At 39.4% G+C, this 25,863-nt stretch overlaps 2 protein-coding genes across 6 annotated transcripts; one reads left to right on the forward strand and one right to left on the reverse strand.

The window, feature by feature from the left end:
* Positions 1–13: 13 nt before the first annotated feature.
* On the forward strand, positions 14–5,957 carry foxj2 (forkhead box J2). 2 transcript variants are annotated; one of them, XM_033981798.2, is made up of 10 exons: positions 14–290; positions 538–893; positions 1,491–1,565; positions 1,647–1,730; positions 2,020–2,157; positions 3,136–3,574; positions 4,493–4,642; positions 5,041–5,145; positions 5,226–5,555; positions 5,628–5,957. In XM_033981798.2, the coding sequence occupies exons 2-10, from the start codon at positions 561–563 to the stop codon at positions 5,738–5,740; spliced, it is 1,767 nt and encodes a 588-aa protein (XP_033837689.1). In that variant the 5' UTR covers positions 14–290; positions 538–560; the 3' UTR covers positions 5,741–5,957. The 2 variants fall into 2 exon arrangements, with proteins under 2 accessions (XP_033837689.1, XP_033837690.1); XM_033981799.2 differs by having other exon boundaries at positions 15–290; positions 5,044–5,145.
* On the reverse strand, positions 5,957–23,380 carry epn1a (epsin 1a). 4 transcript variants are annotated; one of them, XM_055227575.1, is made up of 13 exons: positions 23,310–23,380; positions 19,368–19,503; positions 17,205–17,306; positions 14,433–14,591; positions 13,084–13,212; positions 11,387–11,507; positions 10,614–10,771; positions 9,657–9,728; positions 9,034–9,117; positions 8,678–8,957; positions 8,101–8,265; positions 7,679–7,921; positions 5,957–7,602 (listed from the first exon to the last, which is right to left on the reverse strand). In XM_055227575.1, exons 3-13 carry the CDS (start codon positions 17,271–17,273, stop codon positions 7,151–7,153), a joined length of 1,932 nt encoding a protein of 643 aa, XP_055083550.1. In that variant the 5' UTR covers positions 17,274–17,306; positions 19,368–19,503; positions 23,310–23,380; the 3' UTR covers positions 5,957–7,150. The 4 variants fall into 4 exon arrangements, with proteins under 4 accessions (XP_055083550.1, XP_055083549.1, XP_055083551.1 ...); XM_055227574.1 differs by having other exon boundaries at positions 23,265–23,354; XM_055227576.1 differs by lacking the exon at positions 9,657–9,728.
* Between the last annotated feature and the right edge of the window lie 2,483 nt (positions 23,381–25,863).

A 25,863-nucleotide genomic window follows, 5' to 3' on the forward strand; every position in this document is an offset into this window, starting at 1 on the left:
CAGGGTGATGTCACTGGAGGGGAGGAGAGTGTGATGTAATTCTGCACAGGCTGAAAGGGAGGGGAAGAAGAGAGGGAGAGAAAAAGGAAGCAGTTCGATAGGATTTTGTGTTTATTTTTCCAAAGTTATTGAAACATTTTTAAAACTATGGCATGAATGGAATACCTTAGCGCGAAAGAGAGGTTTTAAGAAGCAGATCAAACGCGGCTGTGTGTATTGGTGTGCACAACTAATGAGAACATCAAATATTAATACTTTTCAGGCCTGTAGCCTCGAGTGACAACTGAGAGGTAAGCAAACTACTTTCCAAGCTCGAAAATACAAAATACAGCTCGTTTCTGCTGCTGGTTTGTTGTATTTTATTGATGTCAATGCTTGATAATGACAGTATTGCTTGTATTTTTATGGGCTTTTAAGAACATAAGCTCAAAGTTCAGGAACAGTGTGAGTTTCACTACTACGTCTCTCTCCATAGGAATTCCTTTCATTGCACTTAATGTGAGTTTACAGTTAACTTTGCCTCTCTCTGGTCTTTAGATCCTCGGCTGAACCCGTACATAATGTCATCTGAGTTGGACTCCAGTCTCACCAGCATTGACTGGCTGCCCCAACTGGGAATAAGCAGCCTGCGTTCGGGGAAGGAGAGAGGAGGAGGAGGAGGAGGAGGGGGTGAAGTGAAGAAGAGAGAGAAAGGGCGGGAGGGGAGAGACTTTCTACCTACTGTACCCGATCTTTCTCACTCAAACTCCAAAGGGAAGCCGCCACATAGTTACGCCACGCTTATTGCCATGGCGATAGCTGCAGCCCCCGAGAGGAAGCTGAGTCTGAATGACATTTACACCTGGATCAGTGACACTTTTCCATATTACAACCGAGCAGGACGTGGATGGAAAGTGAGTGGAAACAACACAAAGGAGTAAATAAGGGGTAAAGGTGGGAAGAGAGACAAAATATACAGTTATTGCAGTTATGTGGCTCATCAAATGATTCAAAATGTCTCTATAGAAAATGTAGACTCAGTTTTTCATTGTTAGTAGGTTTATATTTGTTTTCTTTCTGTAGTTTACACATGTGGCTTTGCTCTAGGTTTTGCATTGTAGAACAAGCGCTCATTCTTAACAGAAATTTATAACAGTATTTTCGTTTACATGCTTTTTTTCAATTGAATGCAGCAAAAATGTCAAAATCATAATTATAAAGTCAGTTTTACTCAAATGACTCTGAGCTTATGATATAATTTGACGCACAAACCATAAAGAAATGTTCAAACTCTAAACAGAAATGCTAGAAATTCAAGCTCTGAAGATGAGATACAAGACGATGCAAGACAATAATTTGAATCGCATTTAGCTATTGTCGCTTATAAAGAGTTTGTGCCGTGAAACAGTTTTGAAAATAACCCCAAAACGTTACTTGGATAAATGTGAACTTACCTCCTCTGATAGTTGTAAATTTTCAGTACCTTTTTACCTTTTGTTTTGTCTTTGCAGAACTCCATCCGTCACAATCTGTCTCTTAACAAATGCTTCAGGAAAGTTCCTCGGCCACAGAACGACCCTGGAAAGGTACGAGAACGATCCATAAACACAAATCAGATTTTTAAAGTTAAATGCATAAATAAATGAAATAAATTGTGCCTAAAATAGGGCTCGTACTGGACCATGGACGGACCAGCAGAGGCGTCACAGATGAGAGCACCTAAACGGCCTTATCCTGCAGGAGAAGAGGAGGTACGTTCACTTGTTGTTACAGTTATTACTCTGTTATACTTTATTTTTACATAGCAGTGTCAATTATGTCCATTATGTTCTCATTTTTCTTCAATGTCCTATTTTTCCTAAGTAAAAAGTTAATCATAACGAGGAAAAACAGACAAGATCCAAGCTGTTTTATTATGTCAGCATTTGTTGGACTAAAACAAAAACAAAAAATTTGACTAAAACAAAAAAAAATTCTAAAAGTTAAAATAAAAATAAAAAAATTGCCAGAAATCACACTGTTTTGTCTGACCTGTGACAGACTGCAGACAACCAATCGGACCATGGACTGTCCCCAAATCCTCATCAAGGATCATACATGGACCTCCGCCTTCCCAACACTCCACTGAGCACAATTCAGTCTCCACGATCGGACTCACTGTCTCCTCCTCCGTGCAAGGTAAGACTGACCACTCCAGCTTGTGTTCATGTAGATTCTTTTTTATTCATCTTAGTCTGGAAGTTGCTGCTATTGTCACCCGGGTTGTATTATTTTGCCTTGAGCTGCAGATCTTGACAGTAAATAAGTTCAACAGGGACACAGCCGTTTTGCCCAAATCAACCTACTTTATATCGCACTTTAGCGGCAAAACTTTTCCCAGTTTATCGATTGAAATGAATGGGATTCCCTCCACAAAGAAAGCTCAGTTTAGCAGCATTTACGACAAAAGTGGGTGGGGCGGAATAAGACATATAGGTTTGCTTAGAATATTCCCCCAGTATGGTATTAAATATTATATTTATCTGTATAGACACAAGCAGGGGACACTCCCAGGCCAAGTTACAGGTCGTACTGCTGAGAGATGACTCCAGTCTTTAATTAGAAATGTCTAATTGTGATTGTTCTGACAAGCGTTTACGATTTATGTTTTAATAAATGTATTCTGCTCAAAGTTGACATTTTAAACTTGTCAGAAGACTGAAATATGACACTCTGCAGAACATGTTTGTACAGATCTATAATTCAAAACACTTATATAGCTCATTTCACACGCAACAAAACTTCACGCAGTTCAAAACAAAACACAAATTAAAGAAACACAGACAACAAAGGAGACGCAGTTGTTTGAAGCTGGTGAGTTTTCAGGTTTTTTTTGAAGAAGAAAACCTATTTTTCCATGTGTTTTTGAGGAATTTATTAAAACAATGCAGTTTAATTAATACAGAACAGATGAGTTTAATGCCAACATTCCAGACAAGGCAATAACATGTCAATGAAATCAAGCGTGTGTCAAACCCCCCCACCCTGAATGTGACGTAGTGCACCTTTAAAACTAATCTAATCGTGTTGATGCACATCTTTAAAACCACTCTTACATAACACGACATAAAAGCTTGCCATCGTGTAATAATAATATAAATTGTTTCTGTTTTTCAGCAACCGTCCCCTTACATGAGCAGCCCTGTTTCCAACGTCACCGTGTCCCACCCCTCCGTGTCCACCGTGTCCAGCCTGTCTCAAGTCCACCCTTCTGTTTCTTCCGTTTCTTCTTTTTCTCCTTCTCATCAAACTGCCCCGCAAACCATGACTCCTCTTCAGAACTGCACTGTGGCTCCCTCTCTCACTACCATCTCTTTTCCTGAACATTCCATCCCCGTATCCATCCCCTCTTTCCCTCAGCCCGCGCCCTGCCACCCCGTCGTGTCTGTGGCGCCCCCTGTGGCGGTGTCTTCGGCCGCGGGGGGTCCATCTACCGTCAGTTTGAACCCCACTGATGTTCCGCTGCGTTTTACCTTCGATGAGTTGAACCTCCCGGACTTGTACGCGTCTTTTAAATCGCTGGTGAAGACGATGAGAGACAGGGGGGGCTCACAGTGTAAGTACTTTAATTTAGTAAGTACTTTAACTTTAATATCAAACTTTAGTACTATGAAAATTGTGAGAAGAAACCGATTATCGACACCACGACCAAACTGAAAAGCTTCATTTTTATTTAGTATGTGTCCAACTTCACAAAAATCTAACGTTTTGTTGGGGAGTCCGCTAGCTACTCGTCCTCACGGAGATGTCATTAGTTTTCCTGAAATGTTCCACAGTATGGCATTACACTTACCTCTTTAGCATTTTTGTAATAAGTGTTTTAATTGCTCAAACATCCCTTGAAAAACACATGTTGTCACTGTGAGTGGGCTCTCCTCTGCACAGATCTGACCTGTGACCTTACCCTGAGAGCGTCATCTTGTCTCCATGGCGATAGATAAGTTTAATGCCATTCTTTGGAACATTCTGTCAAAGCGTTTACATTTCCACAGGAAAAGTTACATGATTTAATATGACATAAACAGTGACAGAAAATTTTATAGCGGTAATCGTTTTTTTGAAATTACTTAAATTAGATTCTAAAATTGGCACCGTTAGTTCATAAGAGTTTATTGTGACCGGAATAACCACGACTATCAGTTCACGATTATCACCAAATTATCTTTACATCTTTAATTAAACTGTTCTCTCATTAGAGGTGGGCCATAGATCCTTTACAAGAGAGTGGAGTAGTTGTTTTGGAAGTTTGCAGAATTAAAACACTGCAAATATTGCCAATAATGAAACAGTTCATTCACTTTTTTTGTGATATTTCACCCTCAATGTCACAGTTAAAGCCCCATCAGGTTTAATCAGCCAAAACCAGACTGAAATAAAGCCGTTTACGTCACTTTTCTGATGGACTACAAGAGAAATATGGTCCTTTCTGTCAGTATCTTTCACATCTAACTCTTTAAATTCTTTACATTTGCAGCAGACTTCGTGCCCCTGAGCAATGACACGACTCCGCTCCACACTCCCACCCTGCCCCTGTCCCCTCACCCGGCCCCACTCCAGCCTGCTCCCACAGGGACCCGAGGCCCCGCGCAAACAGCGCCCCCTTCTGAGGGCCGCACGCAGTGTAGTAAGTTTAGCCTTATTTTATGCAGATTACACAGCAGTGCAGCACAATATCATGATGAAAATATCAAACCAAAATCACAGAGTTTGGGTATTAGAATATAGAGCTGCACAATATGTTACAATCAAATCGAAATCTCAATATGAATTTCCACAATTATCAAATCAAACTTAGCAGTTATTTAGATAAATGAATGTCCTCTGTTCTAGTTTATCAGTTTATAATTCAGTCTAATGTTGCTCATGGATTTGTTTACAATGTGCACTCCAAACAGAATTTTACTTTTTAAATATATTGCGCACATCTAATTGCAAATAAAAAATAAATGAATAATGATAGAGATAATAGTACAGTAGAGATGCACAGGGGTTTGTCTGAGTGTCATGTCCCTTCTGTTTCAGCAGCAGTGCCCGCAGACTGGTTTAGTAACACTGATTCACTGAAGGAGAGTTTTCGCATCGCCAGCAGCCTGGACTGGGCCAACATAGACCTCAGCGGTCATCCAGGTTTGTCTCATTTTATATTTGACGTGTTTAACTGTAAGTACAAAACTGATTGTAGCCTAAAATGTTTCTTTTGTTTCTAGACCTGTTGGAGAGCATGCGGCAGGCGGAGCTCAGCGACTGGGCGCTGGACCCCGCTCTCTTCACTTCTCTCTGTGACTCTTTAAACCGCTTCTTCACACAAAAAGGAATGATCAACAGTGGGAGTAACTCTCCTCTGGCGATGGGTTCAAACTCCTCTTTACAAGTGCCACCTTTTCCCACTCATCCGACCCCCACCCTGGCCAGCCTCACCCACCCCTCTCCCCTTCCCTTCTCCGCCGTGGCCCCCAACGGAGCTCAGCCGCCCAGGAAGCCTCTGCACCTGCCGCCTCAGCAGAGACCCCAGTTCATAGCTCCTGCAAACACAAGTCGTACGTTCTTATATTCCTTTCTTTCTTCAAGTCTAACTTCTGTGTAAGACGTGCTTTTGCTTTGCATTTCAGCTGGAATCCAGCCTCAGCCCATCGGCCCAAGGCCACGCCCGCCTCTTAAGGGTTTCCATAGCAACAGTGAGGAGATCCAGGATGACTTTGACTGGGACTCATTGATTCTTTGACCCTGTACTGCCTTTCTGTCCTCGCTCCTCAGCTTCCCTGAGTTCGTGTTTGGGGTGGACGTCCTCGGCTGAAGCTGCATTTCACTTTTCTCATATCATTTTAAAGTTACTTCATTTGCAGATTTGCTTTTGGAATTTGAGTTTTGAATTGTTGATGTAAAGCGGTGTTCATGTACACTAACATTACAAATACAGAAGCATTAAACCAGTCAAACATATCTTGTGTTTTTTATTTCATAAATTTCTTTAGATTTTTTTTTTCCATTTTACGTTTTTTTAAATGTGAATGTTCACAGTCAACACCACAAAAAATTCAACCTTACTCAATAAAAGATTTTCATGTTGATATAAAATAACAAATTTGTCTAAATTAAAAGAACATGAAGCATGTTAAGTCCCTGTTTCTTTTTCTTCCATTCACTGAATAATCTTAAGGAGCTTCATTGGCTCTTCCTGGTACAGGAGATGAAACACAAGGACAGTGGAGATGTCTGGAGCCCAAATGAAATGAGACTAAACCAATGATTTTGATAAAAGAAAATGGACGATTGGCAGAGAAATGTGTGACCCTTATAATACCCCATAATAAATCTCATTTCAATACAAGTGACATTTGAAATAATGTTTTCTCCTCTCCACTGCTGAAATCAGACACAAAATGAAGACAGATATTGATACATATACACAGAAACAGGCCGTAGCACAGAGCATACTTACACACTAACAAATGAGCATTCTTTTTTCCATTCATTCAAAGCACACATTCAGAATCCTCATTTCGTCTTCAGAATCAGACCACAGATTTTAGGGCTTTCTTTAGTTTATACAGTAATCAGGACACAAAAGCATTTGATTTGAATGGCATCACTTGTTAGATTTTCTTCTTGTTCATTTGTCCCCAAAATGGAAAATAAATTACATTTAACATTAAATTAAAAGTGGATTTTATGAAACCGTGTGACCATGTTATGCCTATAATATATTCAGTCTGTAGTATCCGTCTGGTCTGCACTGGGATCAGTGCTCGTCTGACTCCAGAGGAAGAGTAAGTGCAACAGTTTGTGTTCAGTTTGTTAGTGGCTTTGTCCTCTTCCTCAGGTCCCTAAGTGCAGAAATAACAGATACAATCTGCTGATATCCTTCGCTCTTACAGGCTTGCCTTCATAACGTACTGAACTGAAAAAATGAATTATACAGAAATGAATTAAAACTAAATAAATATTATTTCTCAGTGAAAAATAAGAAATTGTGAAATGAAAGGAACAAAATAAATTTGTCTTGAAATCAAATGCTTTTAAAAGAAAACTGAAATGACAAAATGTTGAAATTTTTTGGACACATTGTGTGATAGGGACACTAGGGGGCAGCAGGTGTGACAGAAGAGGTTCAGGTGAAAGTAGTGACACAGCCTCAAAGAAGAAAAGGGTTGGTGCTGGCTCCTGCTGTTCCTCCACCCCCCACCGCCCCTCCTCCCCCCATCACTCCCCCGGCCGTGGGCCCTCCCAAAATCAGCTGTGGCGCCGCTCCAGGGCCGAGCAGACCCGAGCCGGGGGGCGCCATCGGAGACAGGCCGCTGTAAGGCATCCCCAGAGGGCTGGCCTGCACCATGCCCAGGCCCATGCCCGGAGCACCCATCCCCATGGGCCCCATGCCTAGGCCGGGCTGCACCATGCCCAGCATGGGGTTAGGAGGCACAGGGCTGGTACGGAGCGCGCTCAGGCCGATGGTGGAGGGCTGTGGGGAGATGGAGGTCATCGACGGGGCCACGCCAAAAGGGTTTGAGGAGGCAGGCGTAGGAGACACCCCCCGACTGGAGATGGTACTGCCCGGAGTGACGGCCATCCCAGGAGCTGGAGAGGAGCCTGGAAATGTAAACACAAGAGTAAGGCTTTACTTTAAGGGTTTTTAATGGTCAGGCTGTTATTTCACAAATTGCACCTGTGTTCTGAAGGAAGGGGTTGTGTGCTGAGGAAGAGGAGATGGAAGGAGGCGGCGGCTGTTTAGGTTTGGGTTTAGATGACACAAGTGAATCTAGATCCACCAGAGCAGCGTTAGGCCCCAAAAACGACTCCGGAGTTTTCCGAACAGGAAGTGAAGATCCCAGAGATGAGAGGTCGAATGGCACTGGTGAACCTGTGCTGTCACAGGCAGCTGCTGACGACCCCCGCCGCTCAGGGTCACCTGAGGAATATACAGCTATTAAATATATTTAAAATATATTAATATAGTAAAACAAACTACACAACGTTAAATGAATGAACTACAATACAAAGATCTAATGTTGAACATCTCATCTTCATGAGTCTAGACCCTGGGAAGAGGAGCACTGGGTGGATGATCCATGGAGCGTGTGGATGTACCTGTGCCATTAGTGTGTTGGGCAGTGCCACTCCAGAGGTCAGAGGTCACAGGGTCAGAGGCAGGGACAGGCCCGTCTCTTGCCCAGGGGTCTACGGGCCCCCCGGAGGAGGAGGTGCTGGGTGGCACCGAGGGGCCCCATGGGTCAGCACTGGGGGTAGTCACAGCTACAGGGAGGGGGAGACGCAGGGGAGGGTTAACACAACACATTACAGGTACAATGAATATAATGAGTGACCAGGACGCTTTGCAAGGTTCAACAGTGCTGCTCTCCTTTGTCTCTTAAATCAGAATTATTATGAATGAAAAACCTTAAGAGGCAAACAAGAGGCCACAGACAAGCTCACTGTGATAAACAAAGCCCTGTTTGGCCCACAGTCAGTCCTGGGCAGAAACAAGAGGATCAAATGTTTGGGTTCAGACACACAGGGAAAGTGACTTGAGCAAACTGTATGTCTGTGAATGGATGAACTGAAGTACACATGAAAATGAAACTACAGCGAAGATGATTTTAATGCCTTAATTCACAGCAGAACAGACTTCTCCTCTTCCCCCAAAGACCCTGTGCCCAGGTCTTACCGGAGCCTCCCCAGGGGTCCACATTGTTCACTCTGTTGGACGCCTCTCCCCAGGGGTCAGGAGGGGGCGCTACAGTGGGGGGTCCTCCGCCCCATGGGTCTGCGTTTGTGGGAGAGGTGGGAGAGGCCACGGCCCAAGGGTCTGGAGCAGGTGCACCCCAGGGGTTGGAGGCGGCCGGCGGGCAGAGAGAGGGAGGAGGGGAGGGTCCGGCAGAGCCCACAGGAGGAGCAGCAGCAGCGGCACCCCATGGGTCCACAGCACTCAGCTCCATCAGCGCACTCTGCAGACCATTACACAGGTCAGGGGCGTTTAAGGGCGTGATGTTTGGCCAGTGTTTTCTGCCACGTGTCACTTACCTCTTCACTCTTGGGCTTTTCCCTCTTGCTCTCCTCTATGGCCATCTGCAGCCTCAGGTCATCCCCTCTGCGCAGACGCTCCTCCTGCCAATCACACACACTATAAACAACAACGACCAAACAGGAGATAAGTTTCAAGGAATTTCAATCAGCAGAAGAACTGTGAACGCGACTAATGATCAGTAATCAATTACATAGAGCAAAGATAATCTACTTTTATTTCAGTTATGACTAAACCTAAACATAAAACAGATGGAGATACAAACACGGAGTTAGATTCAAACTAAAACTGCTCGGTAACACACTGGAATACAACGGCATTTATCAAACAGACAAAGGGGAAAAGAATCATTCAGCTTGACTTAAAACATGCCACTTGGAAGATGACACAGAGGGTAAAATGCCATTGCGGTTCATTGTAAATATTTGTCATGCAGACTTTGAACTTGTATGCGATTGATTACAAAGAAGAATTATTTAGGCTTCCAGGATTCACATTTTGTAACTTGTGACAGTAAATTTGATCTTGATGGAAAAAAAAGACATGACAAATACGGCTTCTTGATTGACAGTTTGAGGTCGAATTGAAGAGACAGGCCTTGGGCACCCCCTCTGCCCCTGACCTGCTGGTGCATCTCTTGGCTGAGGGAGATTGCATATCGGAGGTCTGCGTCCTCCAGAGGATCCGCGCTGGTCTGGGGGAGTTCAGGGTTAAATAACATTAGGTGTAGATAGACTTTTACAGACCCTTGAGCTGTTTGTAAACAATACACCTGCTTTCTAAAGGCTGGTACCGTTCTGCACTGTAACTCTAGCGTATTTTTAATTCACAAACTTTTCAATTTCATTCACAGACTTTGAAAAAACACACGTAACATCAGAGCATTATTAGAAAACTTCACCACATACAGAAGTGTTTTTGAATAAATGGCAACGACCATGTGCCGTAATTAATGATGATGATAATGCAACAAAATATTTATGAAGTGAACTTTAAAAAGTGGAGCCAGATGTTAAGATACTGACCATTTGCCCGCACTGTCTACAAACATCAACATTTGTTTTTTTATTTTGTAGCCGGTTAAACTTAATGGGAAAGAACATTTATATCAGTATCAGGCTGAGCACAACAGAACCTTCTTACCTCCTCCTCCTTTATTGCATGTGGTGTGCCGCAAGGTTCAAGTTTAGGTCCCATTTAATTCCCAATTTATATGTTTTTATATGCTCAGATAACATGTCTTTCCACCGTTACCCTGATAACACAGATATCCCTCCCACTGAGACCAAACAGCCCTGGAAGTCTGCTGTGTTAGAGTGATTCAACGATGTGAACAGTTGGATGGCTCAAAACTTCCTTCTGCTCAACAGTTCCAAATACGAAATTATTGTAACTAGCCCTCCATAATCATCCATTTTCAAAAGTCCCTCTACCCTTTTTAATCAAATTCCACCACCATCATAGTTAGAAACCTCATATCTGAACAGTTTTTGCCTCCTCTGTGAATTTATCAATGTCCCAAACGCCATTTTAACTCTCAGCCCTGTTTATATCATTTCCAGTGGTCATCTTTGTTTACCTGTTCTGCCTCTTCTTTACTCATGGCCAAAGCCAACTGCAGCTGTAGATCCTCCTCTCCAGAGCTTTGGGGCCAGGCCTGCTCCGGATCTGCCCCTCCAGAATGGGACCCCAACGACAAACTGCCCCCTACACCGGGCGCTGATGGAGCTGAGGAGGCTAGAGCACAAAGAAAGCAAGTTAACATGACCAAGTTCACGTATGTTAGCTTCAAACTTTTTTTTTATTTTGCTGTGTTTAACAGATTATATAGAGACCATCCTTATTTGATTTGAGGATATGAATTTAAGACTATGCCACTCACAGATCCAGTGTGTGTTTTAAAGGCCTGTTATTGAATAAATGCAAATTCGAGTTTAATGCCATACTTTGGCAAAGTTATAACACAAACAGGTGGCACAACTTCCATGACAGAAAAGTTAAATAGTGTAACTTTAATTAACTCTCTTTGTCTAAGCAGTATTTTAATAATTTTTTTTATAAATTCATTATAAGAAGCAAAAGGTATTTAAGTTTGTTTTTAAAGGTGCACTATGTAACTTTTCTGTTGGGGGTTCCACCACTGGCATATCTCAAATGACATGTTAATGCTTTGCTCGTAATGCTCCACAGTATGGCATTAATCTTAACCTGTAACTTGACCTGCTTCCACCAGCTGCTTACGTTACGTTTAATGCCATACAGTGGAGCATTCCGAGCAAAGCATTAAAATCTCCCTGAAGCCAGGCAGGTAGCAGTATGAATAGAACACTGTGGATTATATCGTGTCCATACCACTCGAGGTCTGTGCCATCTTTTCTTTGGTTTTGAGGGCATGGATTCGCTCTTCTCTTAGTCGCTCTTCGTCTTTCAAAAGTGTCACTAGCTGTTTAGCCTTTTCTCTCACGTTAACCCCCTGGGAAAAAAAAAGAGAATACAATATAAGTTTAAGTACCTGTAAATACAAAACAGACAAGTTAAAGGTTTGACATTATACAGAACTGTCTTGTTGTTCCCTCATCAAAAACATAACCAAGCTGTTTTCACATCAAGTACTACCCAAGATCATTTTTTGCTTTCCAAATACCACCAGATATAAACCCGAACTTTCACAGGCCTAAATTCGAACTAAAAACTGTCTAAAATGACACTAAACCATGGATAAGGCCATATTAAAAAAGGATGAGCCCAAAGAGGAGAAAACAAATACTCAAACTGCAGAGGGCCGGGCATACCACAGTTTGAGAAACACATATTTAATTTCGTTTAAAGCACTGCCCTCTGCTTGTCCTAGAACCATAGTTAAATTTGTAACTATCAATTACCACACAGACCATGCCACATACACATTATTCAAAGTTAATCTACAAGTAAAACTACAAAACTCCAGTCTAAATCATGCAGGACTTTTAAATTAGGACCATAAATTCTTTGGTCTTTCACGTATTTACACACAGGGTCAGAGTGTCCCTGGCTGAGTGTTTGCATTCCAGAGCGGACGACCTGGTGGTGTGGCTGGGTGTTTTGGGTTTTTTTTCTAGCAAGGGACAAAGGATGAAAATTAGCACTGGCTATAATCCTGCATATTTACAGGTGTGGGATTCGTTCCCCATGCCTCTGTTGTTAATATGCATTGTCCCTTCATTAAATAATAAACAAACAAACGACGTTTTCTTTTTTCTGTAGATTCAGCAGTGGGGTCTCATACCTTTGTTTATGTACGGAAAGACTTTGAGGGTCTGCACTCCATGAAGAAACTCTCTCTAAAAAAGGGCTAATGCAGGGCTAAACTAGAGCTAAAACAGGGCTAATGCAGGGCTAAACCAGGGCTAAAACAGGGTTAAAACAGGGCTAAACTAGAGATAAAACAGGGATAATGCAGGGCTAACCCAGGGCTAAACCAGGGCTAAAACAGGGCTAAACCAGGGCTAAAACAGGGCTAAAACAGGGCTAAAACAGGGCTAAAACAGGGCTAAAACAGAGCTAAAACAGAGCTAAACTAGGGCTAACCCAGAGCTACACCAGAGCTACACCAGAGCTACACCAGGGCTAAACAAGGGCTAAACCAGGGCTAAAACAGGGCTAAAACAGGGCTAAAACAGGGCTAAAACAGGGCTGAACTAGTGGTAAGCCAGGGCTACACCGGGGCTACACCGGGGCTAAACAAGGGTTAAACAAGGGCTAAAACAGGGCTAAAACAGGGCTAAAACAGGGCTAAAACAGGGCTAAAACAGGGCTAAACTAGTGCTAACCCAGGGCTAAACAAGGGTTAAACAAGGGTTAAACAAGGGTTAAACAAGGGTTAAACAAGGGTTAAACAAGGGCTAAAACAGGGCTAAAACAAGGCTAAAACAGAGCTAAAGCAGGGCTAAAGCAGGGCTAACCCAGGGCTAAAGCAGGGCTAAACCAGGGCTAAACCAGGGCTAAACGGGAGCCAAACTGGAGCCAAGCCAGAGCTAAACCGGGACCAAACCGGGACCAAACCCTGTTACCTGGTCTTTGCCGTCTCTGTCTATGTACTGAAAGTCTTTGAGGGTCTGCACTGCGTAGATGTTTTCTCGACACTGTTGTGCGACACGTTCTGAACCCGTCTTGATGAGGTACTCCATGAGGGTCATCGCCTGGAGAAACAAAACCACCAGTGATTAAAAGAGCTTGTGCCTGTAGCAGCATCCGTTTCCTGTCTGACACAAAGTGACTCTCCTTTGAGAATTCCACAATGTTCAAAATAATCAGAGCATTAAACCAATCTAGAGACAAGTCAAAAGTGTGTTATTATTGTGTGCGAAATGTGTTGAATCGGCCTGTCATGATAATTACTATATCATCTTGAACTTGGAACTATATATTTGCACTCAATATTTATCGCCTTTTCATTTTCTTTGTAAAACTGGGAAGATTTTTGCTATTTTTGTTTTGTAATATGATAAAATTTGAGCTGTAAAAGCCTGAATAAGTCACTTCTATGGCTAGGGATTCATTCTGCTATTTATTTGTTTCTTTAAATGATACTGTCTCTTTAAAAAAAATGTTTATTGGGATTATCTATCTTTATTGCTATTGTGTTATTGTGTCAGTGGCATAAAACAGCTTCAATATAATAATTTACCGCTATATTGCTCTGTAGAGATAGATCGTGCTTTAAAGTTTGTTATTGTGACAGGTCTAGTGGTGAAGTGACACAGACAAATGCTTTTAATGCACAGAAAGCTGGAGATTGACTGCACAGGAAGTGGTGTTGTGTTTGCTACGGCCAAGATGAAACACCACATTAGCATATCAGCCGTCTGTCTTTCTGTCTGTCTAAAGCTCTAGATCTTGAGTCAAATGCTTTCAATGCCATTTAAAGCCAAGATTGGTGTCCAAATTTCAACATGGCAACAGTAATGAATACACTTAAGAATTAAAGGGCGTATATTAAGCTATTTTTTGATCTGTTATAATGTTGTTTCCTCGTCAACAAACTGAAAGTTTTGTTTGGTTTTATTCACACGTTTAACACGCAAACCCTGTATATTTATGTCAAGTGGTATGTTTATGTGGTAATACAGGAAGTGCTTCATTGTATTTTTGAAAAACATATACCTTCTTTTAGACGATTTCAGCCCTGGAACGGCCAATTTCTACTGAACTAAAGGTAAAAGGTAGCTGTTAACTTGTAATATAAGACCATAACACCACAACACACAGCAAAGTTCTACCTGTGTGTCAGTTTGGGTTCAGTCCAAGAATCTAAACTCTACAATACCATAATACAAACTAACTGAGCATTTATCTGTGTCTCCGTTTTGCCTATAAAATGTACTATATAAAGAGTAGGTCTGGATTTGGCGGCTCTCACCTTGTACACGTGTCTCCAGTTCTTGCCGTGGTCATTGAGCCTCTTCCACACCATACTCATGATCTCAGAGAAGGCCACTACATTGTACGTCAGATCTGCAATCTCTGACATCAAAGAGCTGCTCGGGCCCCATGGGTCGTTGGACGTGGCCTCTCGAACCTGAGCAGCAGCACACGGAAAGAAAAAAATGTATTACTTTTACTAGCCCTGTCTTGATAACAAATTTAATAGCACAATTATGAGAATATATTGAAACGACTTTATGAGAGTGTTAGAGATCGACTGATGTGTTGTTGTTTTTTCATGGCTGATACCAATTGTTTGAATCCAGAGGAACAATTACCAGTAAACTCGATATTTTCTAGGCCAATATGTAGAGCCGATTTTACTCATTTTCCCCAAATCTAATAATCCCACAACCTTGTTTTACTATAAACTGGATAAGAGGGCAGTATAGTCACATTTTTGCTGTAACTTCTTTGGGCTAAAGTGTTCAAATAAAGTTTTATATACATATTTGACATGTATATTTAGGCAGCTGCTTAGGCCAAACAAAATATCTATCTCTAGCTAATAATAAAAAAATTTCAAACTCTATTTTGATGCTAAAGAATAGCTTTAGAATGATCTTGATATATCGAGTCTATTCAGGAAAGGTTCATTTCTGTCCAGTGAATGTGACTTTTAGTATCAAGACCTGCTCAAATTAGTATCTAGTTTTGATACTAACGATTATTACCATCGATTTACCGTCTGACTTTCAATACTTTTGAGAACCCCACTCTATTCCACTGAGACAATAAACATGAACCAAGATTAACCCAGTGAAACATTTACTACACGTCATAGAAGTGACCGTGAACAGCTCAGATATTAATGGACCCACATAAAGTAGCATTATTTAATTTAAATGCAATGTAAAAGAAATGTTTGACAGAATAATCCAGATCCATAATTAGTATTGGTTAATTGACACTGTTCTGTGTTCTCATACAAATCAAATCAACTGAAAAAAATGGAGACACAACGTAACTGGATAATATGATTAGATTGTCTCAAATGTTCTCAGATGATAAAGGCCTGAGGAAAAGGCTGATGAGGAGAATTAGATTATCACAGGTTATACCTGGCAATACTGTAAGGGTGTTTAAACCAGGACTAAGCCAGGACTAAGCCAGGACTAAGCCAGGACTAAGCCAGGACTAAGCCAGGACTAAACCAGGACTAAGCCAGGACTAAGCCAGGACTAAGCCAGGACTAAGCCAGGACTAAGCCAGGACTAAGCCAGGACTAAGCCAGGACTAAGCCAGGACTAAGCCAGGACTAAGCCAGGACTAAACCAGGACTAAACCAGGACTAAACCAGGATTAAGCCAGGACTAAAACCGCCAGGCTAAAGAAAGACTCAACAAAAACAAAACCAATGCTTAAAAATAACTAAAGAATAACTAAACCAAGTCCAAACCAAGGCTCAACCAGGACTAGAGAAAGACTAAACCAGGAGTAAAGAGGATGGAAGATTTAGAACAAACCCAGGACTAAAATGGCATTAAACAAGATCCATTCATTCAAGGACTAAATCAAGACTAAATCCTAGTCCTGATTTAGTCCTGATTTAGTCCTGATTTAGTCCTGATTTAGTCCTGATTTAGTCCTGATTTAGTCCTGATTTAGTCCTGATTTAGTCCTGATTTAGTCCTGATTTAGTCCTGATTTAGTCCTGATTTAGTCCTGATTTAGTCCTGATTTAGTCCTGATTTAGTCCTGATTTAGTCCTGATTTAGTCCTGATTTAGTCCTGATTTAGTCCTGATTTAGTCCTGATCTAGTCCTGATCTAGTCCTGATCTAGTCCTGATCTAGTCCTGATCTAGTCCTGTTTTAGTCCTGTTTTAGTCCTGTTTTAGTCCTGTTTTAGTCCTGTTTTAGTCCTGTTTTAGTCCTGTTTTAGTCCAGCACAACACTCAAACATTCAAAGCCATAGAATTGGGCAATAAAAATCTCAGCCAGAAAAAGAGACTCATTTCACCACTCCATTGTTTTGGATAAGTATAGTTAACCCGGTTTTGGTAATTTTGTTCAATTTAAAAAGTTATGTTTTATATTCAGTTTTGCACTAGCTCCTCCTCCATTGAACAAAACCAAAGAGTGTGAGTGGGAGGGCAGCAGGGCCACGGCTCAAGGGGACTGTGAGGTACCACACAGACTGTGCTGTCTGTCAAAGGCACCATTATATTATTGGAGCTGTCTTCCACTGACAATAAGAGACAGTCCATCTCTGTCACTTTCAAACTGCACCTTAAACTGTGGATGAAGGAAAACCAAATCTGTGAACAAACTGGGCTTTACTGTTCTGTGCTACATATTTTTTGTAAGATTTTATAATTGTCTTCTGTGTAACCTGCCGAGGGACAACACATATGTGCTATAATCTGGCATATTACAATTTAATTTGTTCATTAGTGCGCACTGTCTCCAGCAAACAAACAAACAAACAGTCACATTGTATATCTGGACTAACTAATGGTGCCTTTACACTTACACACACCCAATATAAAAAAACCTTGAAACTGGACTTAGTTGGACCAGACAAAGTCTACATCAAGACTAAAAAGGGCTCAAACAACGACTAAACCAGCGCATGACTTAAATGATTTCTAAACTAGAACATCACCAGAATTCTCACCAGATCAAAACAGAAAACATATTAAACCAAGACTTTACTTCGTGACACTGTTAGCAAGAACAACATGAAGAGGAAAAAAACAAACAAACCTTGATTTCTGCCTCTGAATAGTTGTGGACGATGTTCTTTACTTGTCGCCGTAGCGATGAGGTCGACATGGCAACCGTCTGACCGAGGAATCTTTTTGCAATCTAAACAAAAGATGCAGGAAAGAGTTTTAAGACTAAGCACATAATATCAGACATAACATTCAGAATGGTAAAAGAAGAAACTATTAAATGATGCACTGTTAAATAATCTATATTTTTATGATTCTACATTTTTGCCTTGATAAAAATATGACTCCTTACATCCATCTATACATACATACTATATATCGATTTTCTCCACTGCCTTAGTAATCATTAAGAAAGACAAGACAGCGACCTTGAGAACAACAAGTAGAACTGAAAAATTATGAAAAAAAATCCAATTACAAACCTCTGTCAAATATTACAACATTCAGATATTTGTAGAGGTCTAAACTACAGGGTTAGCAGGTTTTGCACCTAACAAGGCCCCGAGGAGACAGGTTAACATTTATCTACCTAAAATAGTTACAGACTTTAAACTGCAATCAAAATTTTAACGAAATAATTAAATATTTACAGGTCCTATATTATACAAAACAGACTCTTGTCAGCTTTAAGTCATGTTATAATGTTGTTACCTCCTCAAAAACAGACCTGGAGTTGTGTTTTGTTTCATTCACACATGTTTCAGTATTTATTTATTTAAAAGGGACAATGCACATTAATAAACACCAGTAAAAAATAATGTAAATGTGCCGAAGTTAGCTGCACAGCTAATTTTCATTCAGTCCCTCAACATCTAAAACGGGACAAGAGACAGGACAACACAAACAACAATCAAACAACTCCACAGATCACAAAAAATGTACACTCCGTACGGTCTAAAGTGCATATGTGGCTAAAGTAATTTTAAAGTGCTATAGTGTTCTAATAAATACGTTAATTTAGTTTAAAGCCAGTTCAGTCCAGATGTGTTAGTCATCTGGACATGAGTAACACTTTATTATTCGTCTGTCTACATCTCCAAAGCTCAAAATGCTCTGTTCCACGTTGTGATATCATGACATGCTAGTTTTCAAGTTAGCAGCTCCTTTTACCTTTAGTTCAGCAGAGATTGGAAATCCCAGGGCTGAAATTATCCAAATGATTCTAGAAATGAAGGTATGTGGAGCTTAAAAACACAGTGGAGCACTTCTTGTGACATGACATCACAAGGTGGAACAGAGTGTTTTCAGTTTGAGAGAAGAACTCAGGATAATATACATTAGCAGCTGTGTGTGAATGAAACAAAACACAACCGTGAATAATTCTGTGATGAGGAAACAACATTACAACATCGGAAAATACCGCAATATGGAACCTTTAACTCTTACACGTATAAAAATGTGACTTCATGAGAGCTTTAAAGAAGATATAATTGAACGTTTGGAGGTGACATAATATTTCTCACATTTCAATTCTATTTAGCCTCAGAGGTGGGTAGAGAAGCCAAAATCTGTACTAAAATAAGAGTAATAATATTAGAAGAAGTGTAGAAGAGAAAAGTGATGACCTAAACAAAGAAAAACTACTGAAGTACTGCTGATATAAAATGTAATTAAAATCTGATTCTTGAGTTAACATAATCAGACAGACAAAATATAAAATTATACAAAGATGCTAGTGTTTCCAAAGAAAGAAAATTGCAAAAACTAATCTGAAAAACTAACCAAGAAGCACAAATGTATGAATAACTTAATGTTCAGATCACACTTTTGTCACAATAGAATTACTCACAGTGGGAAGAATAACCAAAAGTTCAAGTAAGACTCCCATTACTTCAAACTAAGTATTACTCAAGTAGTAATAAACTTAGTGTGTTCTGTTTTGTTTCTTCTTCATTATCTTTATTGAACATTTTTTGCTTTATACAAATAAATAAAGAACAATAGCAAATGAATAGCATAATAATTCTATGAGATGAATCATGTCAAACGCAGCTAAGATGGAAACAATAAACAACACTTCCTGGCAGTATTACGAGAAGTACTATTCTTACTTACTCAGGTAAATGTACTCTTTATTCAGGCCTAATATAATGAGTGTATGAAAATGGGAGCTTTGGTAATTGCATTGTACACATCAGATGAGTCGTAAATGCATTGGTTTGTGTGGCGGACCGGAGGTAAGTGTCTTATGCACCTGTTACACAACGACTGAGCAGAAGAAGGTTGTGTGCTCTCGATGTCTCTCAGTTCCTTTTAAAGCACTCATTTATGGACTGGTCGCCTGCTCACGGTGCCCACTTCTTCCTGTGGCAACATCGAGTCCCCAAAACCTACAGCACAAAATAATAAAAACTGTGAAGAGAGAAAGATGAGAGATTATTACATAAGTGGAGAAGGTAAGCAGTGAATAGGAATCACATGAACCGGTCGTGATGTTTGTACTCAATACTTAAATACTAATAATAATACTGATGATGATAATAACAATTTCCTAAAACACCAAAATACTGCATTGCCAAGTAAGTGTGTGTATAATCGGTCTGTATACATTTTGGAAAACAGAAAGAGATAATACATTTTGAGTTAAGATTCAGCTCACAGTATACACATTAACATTTAAGAGAAAAAAATAAAATAACTGAAATAGCATTTGAGAACTAGGTATGATCTGAAATATAAAAACAGTAAAATACTACATTTGGTGATACAGTATCAATAGTGTGGGTTGCTGTATTGAAGTATTTTTAAGTCTGTTTAACAAAATGATTTTGTGACAGTTCGACAGTTGTTGCTTGTTTCGAGAAATGAAACTTGTTTAGGCAAAACATTTAACATCTTCACTGTTTTGATGATTATTTCCTATGAACTTTCTACAGGCAGTGGTCTAACAAAGAACAGCTGTTATAATGTGTTTGCTTCTTAAAAGTAGTGTTACATCACAGAGAATTATGTGAAAAATATCGTATTGTATGCATCACAAATTTGTGATATTTTCATATTGTGTATCTTATTCTCAGCTCTATTGGCAAAATGTTTATCGGTTTGGACGAAAAGCCTCGCAGGTTTCATATACACACATATAAAAATGGACTGTCAACATAGGGATATTTAGTTATCATTCTTTCAGTTGTAGTGCACATTTGAACATGAGCTGAGCGACAATTAATCAAATATTAACTGAGATAGAGATCCAGTGATTTGCAATTGTTTGTTGTTTATGTTCAGAAAATTAATATATGTTTTCTTTAATTAAGTCAAAATATACAATTGTGATGGATCAATATGAGAAAAAATGTCTTTAATTTAATTTAATTTTCAAACTTTACTTAAATTCAATTTTCATCATGGTATATATTTTGTGTTAAAATAGGATTGATCAGGAGTATGCATTGCCAATGTTTGTGTTCAGGAAAAATTTATTGAAAGCTATTTTTAGTTGTTTTAATGACACAAAATTAAATTGAATCAGAAATTGTTATCAATCAGTACGAGAAAAAAACCTGATTAATTTCTTTGGCTAAACAACCCGGCCCTTACAGCTAGAACACCATAATAACACAGACAGCTACATCCTAATGGTATGGGTGACTGAGTTAGAATAACATGTTGCACAATTGGGCACCAGGCAATCATTGCAAAAGTCAGTTTAGAAGTCGATGAGCTTTATGCCAAAGTTCACGCAGCCATGATGATAAGAAAGGGACAGCATGTAACCTGCATCTTCCAGTCATCACAGAGAAAAGTAACTTGTTTGCATAACACTACCCTAGTCATATAAGTCATGTCCACGTTTACACAGGGACCGGCTGAAGCAAAACCGCAGTTACCAAATATTTACTATTAATTAATAAATGGCTTGCGAACAAAAAGTGTTTCAATGGGGTTTTTGTGGGGTAATTCCACCAATGAATCAAATGCAGCTAGATTTCAAACATCTATCACATTCAGTTCAATTGGGCACTTGTATTGCTTATGTTTATATTTTTTTTTTTTATCTATCTATTCAGTTTTGTATTTAACACAGCTATAATGTTAAATTTTATGTATTCATAAGGTGCAGGGATTAATACAAGTCCTTTTGGGTTTTTTGCCTTTTCCTGCACCTGCTTTTTATATACTGTGTACTTATATTGTCATGTTATACGGTGGCAAAACAAATAAGTAAATAAATATTTGTAGTCAGCTATAAAGTGTGTAAAAACATGTCAACAAAATTATTATAACTCAAATATTAAATTAACATCACACTCCCCATTGGTTGATTACTTAGTTACTGTGATTTATATAGCTTGTGAGTCTCAAAATGGCAAATCAATACTTAAAAAAACAACAACTATCCAGTCTTAGATTGCTAAACTTAAACCTCCGCCCAGTTCAAGCAGATAACAAACCACCCACAGAGCAGACACCATGATGACAGCTCACAGCCATCCATAAGCACCATAGAGAGGTCAATGTCAAGATTAGACCAGGAATAACCAGGATTACACAAACCAGGTTCAGACTTAAATTACAACTACACAAATACTATATGTTCAATAAATGGTAGATGGGACAATAATTTTTGGGAGGTCAATATTTATCATGGGTACTTTTAATTTGTGTGGGAAACGTAGAGGGTTGAACAAATAACATCTATTTCATCATAGATACTAACCACAACTAAGTGTATCCTTCTGCTATTTTTTTATATAAATATTTAGTTTCAATATTATAATTTATTTTTTTCAGCAATATATGGCACTTCAAAATTCTGTATTGTGACAGGCATATATAAGATCTAAACTGCCCCAATTACTAAGCAGGACAAAAACAGGTCTTAACTAGTAATAACCCCATATAAAAACCAAATTTTAGTTCTAACCCAGGATAAAAACTGGTTTAGAGACTGGTTTATAAAAACAACCTTGATGATAAATTAAAAAGCTCCTACACATTAGAAGCATTTAAAAAGAGGTATAAAACATTACTTTTAAAAAAAAAATTACAGCACTCAGAAATGATTCATGTGAACTGCTGCGGTTTGTAGTTTTTCTTTTCTATAAATATTGAGTCATATGTTGTAGAACTGATGTGCTGCTTTTCTTGGAGTTGTTGTTATTATTAAATAGGGTTAGACATTATAAGTAATTTTTACTTCTGCCTAAACCCTTTCAGTCATGATAGAAATGTTATGTACAACCTTATACAAGTTGAATAATGTTTGATTTTGAATGTAATGATTGAATAAAATACTACATACTTAAGAGGACTAAGACAAGTCTTAACTAGTAATAATCCCAGATATAAACTTAATCCATAAGTGAGAAATTGACCAAATTTGAGTTCAAACCCAAGGTAAAAACTGGTTCAGAAGAAGACAAAACCAGGTCTTAACTAATAATAATCCCAGATATAAACAAAATTTGAGTTCTAACCCAGAGTAAAAACTGGTTCAGAAGAGGACTAAACCAGGTCTAAAACAGGCATCAACCAGATGTACTTCAGTACTTAAAAATCAGTGTGTACGGCTGTGTCTGTGGTCACACCTAACTCCATGACAGCCACACGAGCCCTGTTCGAGCAGCACAGAGCGACAGCGCAAAGCAAGGATAAACTTACACATATAATGGACAGTAAACGTGCAATTGAAAGTTTGTCAAACCCTAATTTATAATATAATACAAAGATAAGTAAATATGAACAAATAATCATGCAAAGACTAAGAAGATTTGGCTGTCAAACTGTTCTGCTGCTAGTCCTCGCAACCACCATCCACACCTAGGCTAAACATTTTGCTAAGTTAGCACTAAGGAAATTACACAAAATAAAATAGAAAAAAGTGTGTAAACGCTCGCATCAGATAGAATATTTATTGAAACCAAAAGCGACATTGATTACCAAATTAACACAACGATATTTGATCATTTTTAAAACATAATTCACTAACTTGTAGCTTCATTAGCATGCTAGCTTCGCATTAGCTCGCTGCTGCTGTTTCGTAAATACCACGGTCGCTACGAGACGGAACACGCTTTCTAAAACTCTGGTACTAATTCATAACAACGTGAAATAAACTCTATAAAATAACAAGCAACTGTGTCAAACTTACGGATAAACAGATCTCTAAAAATATCCAAATGAAGTTGTCACTGACCCTCTGTAGCTTGTGCTGAGGAGATGGCCGCACTTCCGCTTCCGGTCCCAGCACAGGAAAGACCACACCCCCTGCACTTGTTTTGCTGCGATCAGGAGGAGATGGGCCACATGCTTTTGGGGATGGCACCAACCGGGACAATTCATCCAAGACACGGGGTATGGGAGTCATTATATTACACACATAATGTAGTAATTCAAAGTTAAAGGTGAATCATGGAACTTTTCTGGTGGAGTGGAGGGTCTGCCACCTGTTTGTGTCCATGAGATGCTTTTATTTCGCTTTTTCCAAGGTATTTCTTCTAGCAGTAAACGCCTAATACCTGTAGGCTATTAAAAAAAAAAAGTAATAATAATAATAGCTTACACTTGTAATGCACTTTACAGGCTTGTCAAAGCCTCTCAAAGCTACTCACTACACTATAGTCATTATTCATTCATTTCCACACTTGGTGATGGTAAGCTACTATTGTAGCCACAGCTGCCCTGGGGCAGATTGGCAGAAGCAAGGCTGCCAATCTGCACCATCAGCCCCTTCACCTATCATTCATAGCACACACACCACTTTCATACTAGGACACTGAACAACAGAACTTGGTCCGCGCGGGACTCGATCCTCCGACCTTCAGGTTGGGGGGACCAACACTCTAACCACTGAGCCACTGTCACTCATCTCCATGACAATCAGGCAGCATATGTCCCACCAGAAATGTTGCACAGTGCACATTTAAAGTCCAAATGAAGAATAAAACTACTTAACTATCTATCTTGTATTGTGGATTTAGGATCCAGTCTGTTATTTACTTTGTTATGTACTTTCTTTTTCCATTTGGGCCTACGCACTCCTACAAGACATTTGTAATTGTATGACGTTTGTCTGGCAATGGCCCTATGACATATCATGATTAGATGATCTTACATCTACATACACCTTTTTTATTTTATTTTTCAAGTGTTTTACTTCACAAACATAAAAATACCCCAAAATCAACAACATTCAAACAGTAAACAAACAGTGGGTGTACTGTTACAGTTACAGTTATACATAATTAACAGTCACAGGATCAGACCTATTCTGGTTTTCTAAGCAGAATATAAGATTTCCATTTCTCCCATAGCTTGTCAAATTTGTCCTAGATCAGGGGTGTCCAAACTAACTTAGACAAATTTTTATTGGTCCTCAGGCCTTCAGTTGAACTGGCCCAATTGATTATAATCAGTACTTTTTATGGCAAATTTGAGTAATCCTACCAATATAACCTAAATAACATCACATTGCATTGCCATACAGACGTAACATTGATATGTCAAGCCTTATTTAAAGGATGAGGTCAAAACTATGTTAAATGAATGATCTGAATAATCTACTGTGTTGAATATTTTCAAGATATGGCCTCAGCGAAAAGAGTTTGGGCTCCTCTGTCCTAGATTTTCTTACATCTAACCTTTTCACTGTCGCAACTTCACTCTGAACACCTCAACTTCTTATCGTCATTTTTAAAATCTTAATTCTGTTGTAACTCCTGGTGCGTTTTCCCCTTTCAGAAATTATACTATTGTTCTTGTAGTTGTTTATTTTCTTAACACAAGATCTACTGTACACTGTGACTCACGTCAAAATGAGCAAAACATCAGCACTTTCAACTCATTAGAGCCAGTCTCCAAAACTGACTAGTAACTGACCAACAGAACCTTCACATCAACTTGTCGGCATAGCAACCAAATGTCACATACAAGAGCATTTACATTAACAACACATAAATAGTGACAAGAACAACAAAAGGAGTCAAGTGTTTTTGTTTGTATAATCACCCCTCTCTCCAATGAACACCTGTTGTTTTTTTTTTCTTTTTAAAATATATTATGCAGATTTTTCTCCCTTTTGTGCTTGGTATTTTGATTGACAGAACAGATAGAATTTTGATATGATTTGATATTTTGTTTTGAATTGTCGCTATAGTGACCGAGCTATAGACTCAAACTCTAACGCTGCTGCTCATTTTGTCCACAGAGAGGCGCTCTTGGCCTGAGCTGAAGTGGTCCCAGTGCAGCTCATAGTAAGCCCCTCAGATCAGGACAGAGTAACAGCTGGTGTCCATGTGCGGTGTCCATGTGCTGTGTGTGTAGACATGAGTCCCCATCTCTCCTTCACTTCATCCTTTTATCTCCATCCTCTCCTGTGGGAACATACAAAGGAAATATCATAACACAGACTTTGCCACGCTGCTTTGGAAAATCTAATCTCTAAAAAAGCAGGTGATTAAGCAGCTACAGAAGTCTATTTTAACAGGTGCGGCTTATGTCACAGTTAATCTTAATACTGTTTATGATCATTGCTTTCGACTCAGCTGTGAGGCCCCAACTGACCGACTAAAATGCACATACACACACGTTTAAAAGTGGTGTTTTCATATAATTAAAAGCTGGTAGTGAGCGCTATGGTCAGGTTAAAATAATGAATGTATTCTGTAAAATTATATATATTGTGGTACTTAATTAGTTGATGCTTAGTTGTGTCGAAGATGCTGTATCGAAAACATCACCATGACCTTTTT

Source organism: Periophthalmus magnuspinnatus, chromosome 16 (genome assembly GCF_009829125.3).
Source record: "Periophthalmus magnuspinnatus isolate fPerMag1 chromosome 16, fPerMag1.2.pri, whole genome shotgun sequence".
Lineage (NCBI taxonomy): Eukaryota > Metazoa > Chordata > Actinopteri > Gobiiformes > Gobiidae > Periophthalmus > Periophthalmus magnuspinnatus.